We start from the raw sequence: 11,227 nt of genomic DNA on the forward strand, positions 1-11,227 counted from the left end.
ACAACCATCATTCCAAAATATATGAGAATACAATACACAAAATATGGTGGAGGAGTTAAAAATGGGCAACCAATTTTTACCTAGCTAGGTTTCACAGCATTCGCTATAGGCGGGGTTAATTGAGGGGTTGGGGGAAAAACATTATATTAGTTTGGTATACTTGCACTTGAAGTGTGGAGACGCTGCATGCGTCGTCTGTGATTTACAACTTGCCTCTTGCGAGTTAATGATGTGGGAGAAGACTCTAGGATGAAGAGGACGTTGTGGGAAATCCCGCATGTAGCGTCCTCGGTGCGTCACGCATGATATGTCGTCATAGTTACGACAGGATAGTAGATGAAGTAGGTGGGCGTCCACAAACAAGCATACTACATTAGGATCACTGTCAGTGATCTCATAAGGCAGCGACCGTACAGACTTTGGTTGGCAAAATGCATTTTTGATGAGACATCACGGACAATGACCTCATTCGGTGCCGACATTCTGCACTCATAAAGCAAAATAGTTGGCCAGCTGGTTGGCAAAAAACAGCACCACTGTTTGGTGATGTCATAAGGGGGCGATCATGTCGCTTTCAGTTGGCTAATTAAAGAAATATATTCTTAGTGAAACATAATGGATGATGACGTCATCCAGCGCCAACATTCTGCGCCTATGGGCAGGGAGGTTGGCAGTAGGCTGATGGGCAAGTAATTGTATCAGTAATCCGGTTAGCAGTCTACTCCAGGTAAGTCCTTTTCCTAAAAATATTTTTCAGCCTCACGTATTGCTTTAACACAAGGCTCTATCCTCCTGATATTTATAGTATAGTATGAGTGTCCCAGCCCAATCTGATGCTCTGAGCAAGAGTCTGTAGACCAGACTTAAAGTTGGACCAAGACACTCATTGGTGTATAAATATACCCATGATGTGCTTCAGTGAAACTGGCCTGATGGTCGCTTCTCTTGCAGGGTCCACTGGAGGTCGCTCAGGTGTTTTTGTCGGAGATTCCAAACGATCCAAAACTATTTCGCCATCATAACAAACTTAGACTCTGTTTTAAAGACTTCACAAAAAGGTATGTTCTCCTCCGCATGTCATCATGAGACCTCAGTGCATAGGGATCTGGTGGTGGTTGTGGATGTATGATGGGAGGAGGTCCTTCCTGTGCTTGGGAGACATGGGGAGAGATATTGCAGCCATCTCATGAGCTCTGCCTTGTGTAATAGGTGCGAGGACGCTCTACGAAAGAATAAGAGTCTCATTGGTCCAGATCAGAAGGAATATCAGCGTGAATTAGAGCGTAACTACCACCGCCTGAAGGAGGCGCTGCAGCCGCTCATCAACAGGAAGATCCCACAGCTGTACAAGAATGTGGTTCCAGTCACATGTCACAGGTAAGTCTGCCTTATTCATGTCTGGTGGAGCTGGGATGGTTGAGCTTCAAAACAGGATTTGAAGTTTGTAAAATTTTTAAGCCCTTAAAGGCCAAAGAGCCATAGCCTTTTTGTTTTTCTATCATTATAGCTGTCTGATGGCTTGTTTTTTGCCAGACAAGTTGTGTTTTTAATGTACCATATCAAATGGCAATTGCACCATTTTTTGGTGATTTAATTTTATGGCATTCACGGCGCAGTAAAAACAAGTGAACTTTGTTCTGTTGGTCAGTACAATTACGGCGATGTCAAATTTCTATTGTTTCTTTTCCCCCTCTTTTTGTTTTCTTTCTTTTGAAGAGTGAAAATTTTTTTTTTCTCAAAACCTGCTTTCCATCACCGTATTTTGAGACCCATAATTTTTTTTTTTTTTTTTGTCAATCGGGTCAAGTGAGGGCTTGTTTTTTGGCAAGCTTATGATTAAAATCCCATGAATTTTGTATGGTGTATCCATATTTTTGTCCGCCCCCTGTATATAAGACTGGAAACCTGTTAAAGGATATGTACACCGGTGTAATTTACTCTGGGTAAATTCCCTGCTCTTATCAGCAGTGAAGGGGAACGGACCAGCAGCTACTCGGACAAAGGATGAGAGATAGCTGTGTAGTACTGAGTAGGTGTGGTTATGCTACACAGCCTCTAAAAGAGAAGTGGTGAGGGGGGAGCTGTACATGTTCATGAGAGAGGCCAGCTGATCAATGCTGGGAACACCCCTTCAGCCAGAAACTTGAATGTAGGAGAGGCTGCAAACCAAGTATGAGACTTTTTAAATGCATGAGAACGAAAACTCAATGTAAAAAATCCAGAAAAGTGCAGCACTTTTATGCAGAGACTTGGTAAGATAAGTGTATTGATTTTTCATGCAGAAAGGTTACCATAGCCTTGTAGTCATGGTATACTAAATATATGTATATATGTACTGTTTAACACTCATTTCTGTACTCTGTAGGGATTCTTTCAGTAGAATGAGTCTAAGAAAAATCGACCTGTGAGGTGGAGACAGCGGAGATCGCTCATCATTATGGAACTGATAACTGGCGGAAAGCAGGGGGCGCAGGATGTAGGTGCCGGTTCCACTGAGAGAAGACACTAAGTCCTGCACATTGTGGCACAGTGACCACTAGAGTGTGGGGGATTACCACATCGGACTGTTACAGGATGGTCCACTAATTGCAACATTCTGCACAACTTTGGATTCATCATTTCATTATTTTTCTCTTTATTTCCTGTGGTACAAGAATCAATTTTTTTATCGCTATTTATGCAGCATTAACGCATATTAAGTTTATATTAATTTATATTCCACTTCATTTTTAATGATTTTGTTTAAAGGTACTCCCCCCCCCCCCCCCCCCCCCCCACCCCCCACCCCTCCTCCATGCATTATCACCAAATATTTGTTTGGCACAGCCGTCTGTTTTTAGGTAAGAAACTGATTCACCTCCATCATGTTGTGGATTATTTTTTAGTAGGGTATGGGAGGCAGACGTTGAGTCCGGCACTAAGCTTTCCGATTCCCGCTCAGACGTTGAGTCCGGTACTAAGCTTCCCGATTCCCGCTCAGACGTTGAATCCGGTGCTAAGCTTCCCGATTCCCGCTCAGTTGCCACCGTAATGTCCCGTCCTTTTTTTAACACTAATTTCCATGGTTTCACTAGGCATCCTGTATAACAATCTTTAGCTTGAGCTCCGCCCAGATGTCAAATCAGACTTAAGAAATTCAAAGGGGTTCTTTATTCTCTATATATGGCTGGCAAGTATAACCAACCCCCCCGGAGAGTCTTCTGCTGGTATGGCGATTATTTCTTTCATTTCTCTCATTGGCTACCGCTAACTTCTGGATTGCGTGGCCGGGGTGGTAGCATCAGCAGCAGTTGGACTGGCATTTCTCTTCAGCCGCACTAAGCACTCAGGCCCTTCAACTCTGGATGAATTCTTATTGGAGGAAGGGGGAGGTTTACTTTATTTATTGGACAGAATTGAAATTGCTTATGACGGTACAGTGGGAGGTCGCATCTGCCTGCCCTTCACACTTATGAAAAGACCAAGAATGTCTCTAAGATACAATATGGCCGCTCCTGTCCCAGTCTTAAAGGGGTATTCCGGACATGAAAAAATAAGTATCTATCTATCATGGGCAGGGAATGGGATAAAAAAGAAAACAAGAAATGTTCATCTTCTTAAAGGGGCTGTTTAAGAATGCTGCAAAATAGCCGTGGTCTGTGCAGCAGGAGGGCGGAGCCTCTGAACAGTGCAATGATAGGCTGTCTTCACACATGGCGGAATTGCTGCAGAAATTCCGCCGCATTTCCAGTACATTGCAGGTAGAGATGTTTAAAATCTCCTCAAGAAATTTGCAGCGTTAAAGGAGATGTCCCGAGGCAGCAAGTGGGGTTATACACTTCTGTATGGCCATAATAATGCACTTTGTAATGTACATTGTGCATTAATTATGAGCCATACAGAAGTTATAAAAAGTTTTATACTTACCTGCTCCGTTGCTAGCGTCCTCGTCTCCATGGAGCCGACTAATTTTTGGCCTCCGATGGCCAAATTAGCCGCGCTTGCGCAGTCCGGGTCTTCTGCAGTCTTCTATGGGGCTCCGTGTAGCTCCGTGTAGCTCCGCCCCGTCACGTGCCGATTCCAGCCAATCAGGAGGCTGGAATCGGCAGTGGACCGCACAGAAGAGCTGCGGTCCACGGAGGAAGAGGCCATCTTCAGCAGTGAGTAGAGAAGTCACCGGAGCGCGGGGATTAAGGTAAGCGCTCCGGTGAGCTTTCTTTACCTCCCTGCATCGGGGTTGTCTCGCGCCGAACGGGGGGGGGGTTGAAAAAAAAAAAAACCCGTTTCGGTGCGGGACAACCCCTTTAATGAAACCACATGTCCAGTTATTCTGAGATTTGACCCTTTAAGTACAAGAATTAAATCCCACAGCAGACTTGCTACAAAAACCCTTTAGGTGCAGATTTGCCAACTGTGGTTTTCCAGTGTAGCTGATGTGGGTTCTCTGTTGCGGAATGCCCACTTGGTGGTAAAGTACCAATTAGGCTCTCCCCATCCTATCTGTAGATGCATACTCTCACCCTGGGATGGGTTTCCACAGGTCATGGAGACAGCAGCTATGTTGTGGCATTCCTGGACAAGCACCTTAAGTGTCCCAGCGCTGGAAGTAGCTACAGTAGTCGCATGCAATTCATTGTACATGTGATCGCTCAGCCAATCACCGGCTTCAGCAGTGCTGCTACCATGAATGGCATGCACCACTGAAGCAAAGGATTGGCTGAGCAGCGATCTATACAATGAACTGTCACTAATGTAGCTACTTTCAGGCCCGGAGTAATGGAAATTGGTATAGTAGAGCGGCCCGTCCTGAGCCGTTCTCCCGCTGGACATCTTTTATAGTGTCGTCTTGTGATATTAGAGTAGAAGCACCTTTGAAGAAATGTTTCTTTCCTTTATTTTTTTTTCTGCTCCAGAAGTAGTCTTCTTTTTCAGCATTCCCATTTGTCTCCATGGTCCACGTCGCTGCAGACTGTTAGCTCATGCTGGGAGTTGTAGTTTTGCCACCGGTTGGAGGCTACTACTCTACACCCATTACCACGGAGAAAGTGCAGAACATTTCCGGGGGTCCACACAGCATGGAGCGGGTTAGGTAGACTTCAAGGTTCAGGACTTGTTCTCTCTCCCCTCGTAGGTATACTCTACACAGCACAAGTTACTTTCCAGCCACTCGCACTTAGGAATATTAAAAGTATTCAGTTGTCAAGGTAACAATAAACATTTCCCAGTTCCTGACGGGTTAATAAATGGTGGTTATTTATTGCTCTTCAGCCGATGTGTTCAGATTATATTCAGTGTATATTTTGTATTATTTGGACTCATTAAACTATGAAATACTTTTATTTGTGACATCGGAGTCATTTGTACCATTCATGGATATTTTCTTTCCGATACAGAACTCCAACTTCCCCACATGGACCAAATACACTGCTGATATCCTGTCTCTGCAGCCGCCACTAGGGGGAGCTTACAGCATGCTATTTATACACCGAACTGAAGCTTCCTTACCTAATTCTTGGTGGAGAGTTGGGTTTTTAAGGGTATATTCACACCGAGATGGACAGAACTTGAACAGGAACCATTCATTTGAAAGGGTTAATGCACACAAGTGAGTTTTCTCTCTGATAGTTCTAGTTGCCTGTTCTTTTCTATGGGAGTTTTCCTTGTAAGTGCGATGTGTTTTTAATGCAGGTTACTCTGGGAAGAACACGCAAGTGTAGAGCTGCAAAGAATGCACAGAGGAAAGATCAGTTTTTCAAAGCCCAAAATCGCAGTTGCCCGCGTGAATGTAGCCTGAGGGCGCTTTTACACGGAACGATTAGAGTTGGAAAGAAATTTAAAAATGTGAATGATCCTGAGTTTGCTTATCGCTCATTCTGTGGAGGCATAAAAATAATGGTTGGCTAATTGTTTGGTTTAAGCACAGATGGTTCATTCGTTCTCATTCACTGAATGATCGGGTTAAATCCTTTATTCTTTTTTTTTGTTTGTTTTTCTCTATGCCCTTAAACTGACTGCAAAGAAGCAAACTGTGGCCCCGTTGGCTTGGGCAAATGATTTCTCGCTACGTGTAAAAGCACCCTAAGGGCTCCTTCACACTGGTGAGGGCGATATCACCTTCACCATCCATGTGAAGCCTGTGGATGCGAGGCGTGACCATGTGAAAACGGCCTCACATTACTGCGAGGATGAAGGGAATCCCCTGCCACGACTGTCACAGCCACGGCAGAGGATTGCGGAGTTCTCCCATTGCTTTCAATGGGGACGGCGCTACCAGATCTCGCAGAAAGATAGAACGAGTTGCGATGTGTTTCCCGTATCCCAGTGTCATGCAGGAAAAGGTCGCTTGTGTGATTGACCCCATTCAAAATAATGGGTTTCATATTTGTGCATCTCGCAACACACAAATCTTGCACGATTTTCTCGCCAGTGTGAAGGCTCCATAAGGGCTATAAAAAGGGATTCCAAAACTTGTTCCGGCTAAGATCTTGTGCCTAAAACCTGCGCAATGTTATAGAGGCGGATGTAGAAACGTTGTGGATTTCCCCAGGAAAGGATGAAATCTGTGGGGAAAATCTGCAGCAACAATGTACATGATGTATCCAGATCATGTGATGCCGATATCTACGCAGACGAGGTTTGTTTAACCCTTTCAGGTCAACTGTCGGCTGTCTTTCAACATAACCATTGAAGCTTGTACAGTTCCAATGTCAGAAGATATCCAACAGGATATACTTAGTGTTCTGCTGTCTGCCTGCAGCTTTCCAAGGCATCCCAGCATGTAGTTACTAGTTTTATCCAGCAGATGGAGCCGTTGTATAATGGCAGAAATTGCAAGTTCCCTAGGAAACCTTGAATCCTAAAAGGGATTGGAAAGGGTTAGGCCTCATGTCCACGGGCAAAATATGATTTAAGATACGCAGCGGATCTCCCGCATGCGGATCCGCATCCCATAGGGAAGCATTGACCACCCGCGGGTAGATAAATACCCGCGGATGGTCAATAAAAGGGATTTAAAAAAAAATGGAGCATGAAAAAATCTGGACCATGCTCCATTTTCGTGCGGGTCTCCCGCGGGCTTCTATTGAAGCCTATGGAAGCCGTCCGGATCCGCGGGAGACCTAAAATAGGAATTTAAAAGTATTTACCCATCCGGAGCGGGCCAGGAAGGTCTTCTCTTCCTCACGGCCGGATCTTTCTTGCTTCGGCTCGGCGGATGTGCCCGGCGCATGCGCGTGGCACGTCGATGACGTGCCGGCGACGTGCCGCCGGCGTGACGAATTCATCCGCCGGCCGAAAAAAAAGATCCGGCCGTGAGGAACAGCAGACCTTCCCCGCCCGCTACGGATAGGTAAATTCTTTTAAATTCTTATTTTCAGCCCTCATGTCCGCGGGGCAGGAGGGACCCGCTGCAGATTCTACATGTAGAATCCATAGCGGGCCTGATTTTCCCCGTGGACATGAGGCCTTAAACCTCATACACAACACGGATGCTGTATATGTTGCAGGTTTTCCATAGTGAAAATCCACAGCATTTACACATTGTAGGGAGATGCCCTTAAAAACTTCAACTCAATTCAGCTCGCTATCGAGTACAACGAGACTCATTCTAGGTCATATGGTGCAGAAGACAAACTGCACGGAATGACGCGCCACAGCATGACTCTTTCCTATCCAAGGGGTGGATTTGCCACAGCAGTTTCACACTAAAATCCATAACAAAACGCACCATTTGGTGCAGTTTTTGCTGCTGCAGCAGTTTAGTCCCGTGGCAGCGTAACCGCAGGATTGAAATCGGTGTATAGAATAAAGATTTACTGCCATGAAGTGGCTGCAGCAGTTCTTAAGATGTGAAACTGCTATAAAGCCCACAGCCAATTAAAGGCTCCCCAACCCTGGGCAGAAGAGCAGTAGGTGGATTAACATGAGTTTTTGTGAAATCAGTTTTTTTTGTTTTTTTTTAAGGGCCATACCCGCAAAAAAAAACTTTTTCTTGTCCGTCTCATTGGGGGACACAGCTATTTGCTCTCCTTAACCCACCAAGCAGCGCGAACACAACGGACTTAACTGCTCTGCTGTTTGCCCTATCCTCAAAGAAAAGGAGGCAGGTTCAGGCGCTACCTTAGACGAGAGCAGTAAGTGTCCCCCCCACCTTTTTTTTTTCTTTTACTAGAGCACGCCCTTTGTCTCTAAAGGCAGTCGAGTCGGGGGGCGCGCACTGCTGGAACGGGGAAGTGCCTCTCCCTCATTGGTGGGTAGGTATTCCTTCTATTTAGTTAGAAGGTAAGTTTTATTCTCCCCTACTCTGGATGAGGTGAGCTCTGCCCGCCGGATCGCTCCCCTTCTATTTTACCCCTCGTGCAGTTCAATTTGCTGTAGTAGCGTACGACAGATTTTTACACTAATTAACTGCACCAATTTCAACACGAGGGTGGACGACTCTAGACGGGGGTCAGCCATATACTATGCGTGCTCTTGCTGCAGGACAAAATTTACATGTGAGCAGTTTGAGCCGTTTTGCCCTGAAGCCCCATTTATGCGCAAGAATGATCGCCCAAGCTTCGTTCAAAAGATAGTTTGATTGACAGTTTGAGCGAACATTTTGCATTAACTACTAAAGGTCCTTATCTACTGAACGAATGTCAGGCAAACGATGCCCAACACTCGTCCCTGTGTTTCCTCGCTCCTGCACGGGAGCTAGCTCGCTCATAGAGCGACCACCAGGGGGTGGGGCAGTGCAGGAGATTTCTCTCCTCTCGCTCCCTGCCCCTCTCCATTGAGATAACACAGCGACTGTTCACTACTGAACGGCTGCTGTTTAAACTGAAAGACGAGCAATGAAGCTCATTGCTCCTCGTTGTGTGAACGGCCGCTGTGTTATCTCTATAGGGAGGGGCGGGGAAGCGAGAGGAGAGAAGTCTCCTGCACCCCTGCTGGCCGCTCTGTGAGTGAGACAGCTCTGCTACCTCCCATGCAGGAGCACAGAGACACAGGGACGAGTGTTGGGAATTGTTTGCCCGAAATTCGTCCCATGTAAATAGACCTTAATGTTATCAGCGCTCCCCTGCCATCCCTACTATCACAAACAATGGGTTTCATGCTCCTACCAGCAAACGATGGTAGGATTTACTCGCAACGATTATCGCTCAAAAGCCATAGTTTCAATGAATTTTGAGCAATAAGGCTGATTTAAACGCAACCAAATAACTGTATTCCATCATGGCAGGTGGCTTTAGAACCTATTACTTGCACCCATCCCACTAAGGCCTCACCGACCTAAACCGTGGAATGGGCACACTCACTGTCACAGGCCTTATTAGACCTTACAGGTTGGACAGTGTTTACTGCTCCACCTATTCAGAATGTATCTGGCAGAGATGACTCCTCCAGTAGTAGACCACAAAAGAAAAATAGACTCTCCCGCTGACTACAGTCTTCCAAGATCTCCTGCATTGTTGTCCTGCCCACCACTTCCGGGGATGTGCTCGCAATCTTCCTTCAAGCACAATAGTTGCTCAGAAGGGGAACTGTCTGAGATGGTCCTTTTGGATTCTGATCTAGATGAGGGGCAGCTTGATTGTCTCAATGAATATGATCAACCTATAAGACCAAACAGTTCCTACGGCGGCTTTTTCCTTTAGACATCCAAAGCGATCTCCAAAGACCTTTCCTCCTCATGAGGATGTCTTAATTAGGGAATGGAACATTCCCAACAGACACTTAGCTAAACCAAAGTGTCTAGACCTAATGTATCTTTGTATAGAATAGTTAGTGATGAAATGGTCATCTTCAGCAGTGGATCCACCGTTGGTCCGTTTGGTAAAACATACCACTCTTCCAATGGCGGACTCTTTGTCTTTTCAAGATTCTGTGGCTAAAATCATGGGATGCAGATGCCTCCCCTAAAAAGTCCTTATTAGGCCTTCCTTTCGTTGGTTGTGTTCAGCACCAAACTGGATGAGATCATCTCTGATGCCATCGGTGGGAAAAGTTCTAAACGTAAGAGCGCCACAGAAGAAAGACTTCAATTTTGTTCCTTTTGCCGTACCAATCCCTGGAGCTCTGGTAGTAAGAAAGCATCACAAGAACAAAAATGAAAGTTGTCTTTAAAGCAGAGACCACATTGGCGCCCTATTCCACATGAAGGGCGATCCCAACCCAAATCATACAGGGGGAGGGTAAGGGAGGGAACATTGGACTAGGATGTTCCCTATTCAGGGAGACCTGGTTTGCCCACTTATCACGTCTAGGATCGTGAGGTTGTTTTATGTACTTCAGCGCCAGCATTCCCAGGTCTCCTTTATAGTTCAATGCTCTTGTTTGGGCGATAAACAAGCTATATTCCCATGGTGTGATTGCTTTGGTTCCTTAACGCTTTATGGGTTTCTAGCCCAAGCTATTCATTGTACGCAAGAAGGATGGCAATGTCAGACCCATTCTGGACCTGAAAACGTTGAATCAGTATGTGAAGGTCTGCCACTTCTGCATGAAGTTGCTGATATCTGTCATTGCATCCATGGAACCAGAGCAGTTTCTGCCATCCATTGGCATAAGGATACCTAACTTCAAATTCTCATTTGTCAAGCGCATCAGCAATTTCTCCAATTTGCAGTCTGGTCCCATAGCTATCAAGTCACAGTGCTTCCATTCGGACTGCAGATGCCCAAACTGCTCCGCTTGCAGAAGCATATCTGCTTTCTGCAAACGCAAGACTCACGTAACCATTTTTAACTGTATGAGTGTGATGCGACTGATGGTCTCCTCCATTGAGGCGATTCCACTCAGCCAATTTCACACTATGCCTTCTAGTGGACCATTCTCTGCAAGTGGGACAAATCTGTGGAATCTCAATCGGAAGATCCAAATTACCCCTGCAAACAGCGCTCCCTTTGTTTGTAGCTGGATTCCCCACAGATCCCTCTGACTCCTTTACGATCTTCCAATGGCAGGTTCTCACCACGGACGCCAATCACAAGGCACGTGGAGCGTACAGGAATCCAGGCTGCTGCTAAACGTGTTGGAACTTAGTTGTCCTGCTTTCACTTCATATCCCAGGTGCTAGGGGTATGAAGCGAGTAACTCTGAGCTAGTGAGAACTGAGATCACATGACCACCTGCGATGGAGGCCAGTAGTTTCAGAGAGAAAGCAATAACCAAAGTACTACTAACCAATGGGGGACTAGCTACATTTAAATTTCACCGCAGTGGTGCCTTACATACCCATAGAAGAGCCCAGAAAAGTTAGTATAAT

The 11,227-nt window shown here is 45.7% G+C and overlaps 1 protein-coding gene across 13 annotated transcripts in view; it reads left to right on the forward strand.

The window, feature by feature from the left end:
* The window catches only part of DOCK7 (dedicator of cytokinesis 7), a 162,661-nt gene extending 157,343 nt beyond the window's left edge, over positions 1 to 5,318 (forward strand). For all 13 annotated transcript variants that reach the window (XM_066597707.1, XM_066597709.1, XM_066597711.1 and 10 more), the window contains 3 exons: positions 952 to 1,058; positions 1,210 to 1,377; positions 2,366 to 5,318. In XM_066597707.1, coding sequence (XP_066453804.1) covers positions 952 to 1,058; positions 1,210 to 1,377; positions 2,366 to 2,408 — 318 coding nt within the window. In that variant the 3' untranslated portion in view covers positions 2,409 to 5,318. The remainder of the gene's footprint in view (positions 1 to 951; positions 1,059 to 1,209; positions 1,378 to 2,365) is intronic.
* The last annotated feature ends 5,909 nt before the right edge of the window (positions 5,319 to 11,227 follow it).

Source organism: Eleutherodactylus coqui, chromosome 3 (assembly GCF_035609145.1).
Source record: "Eleutherodactylus coqui strain aEleCoq1 chromosome 3, aEleCoq1.hap1, whole genome shotgun sequence".
In the NCBI taxonomy this organism is placed as follows: Eukaryota; Metazoa; Chordata; class Amphibia; order Anura; family Eleutherodactylidae; genus Eleutherodactylus; species Eleutherodactylus coqui.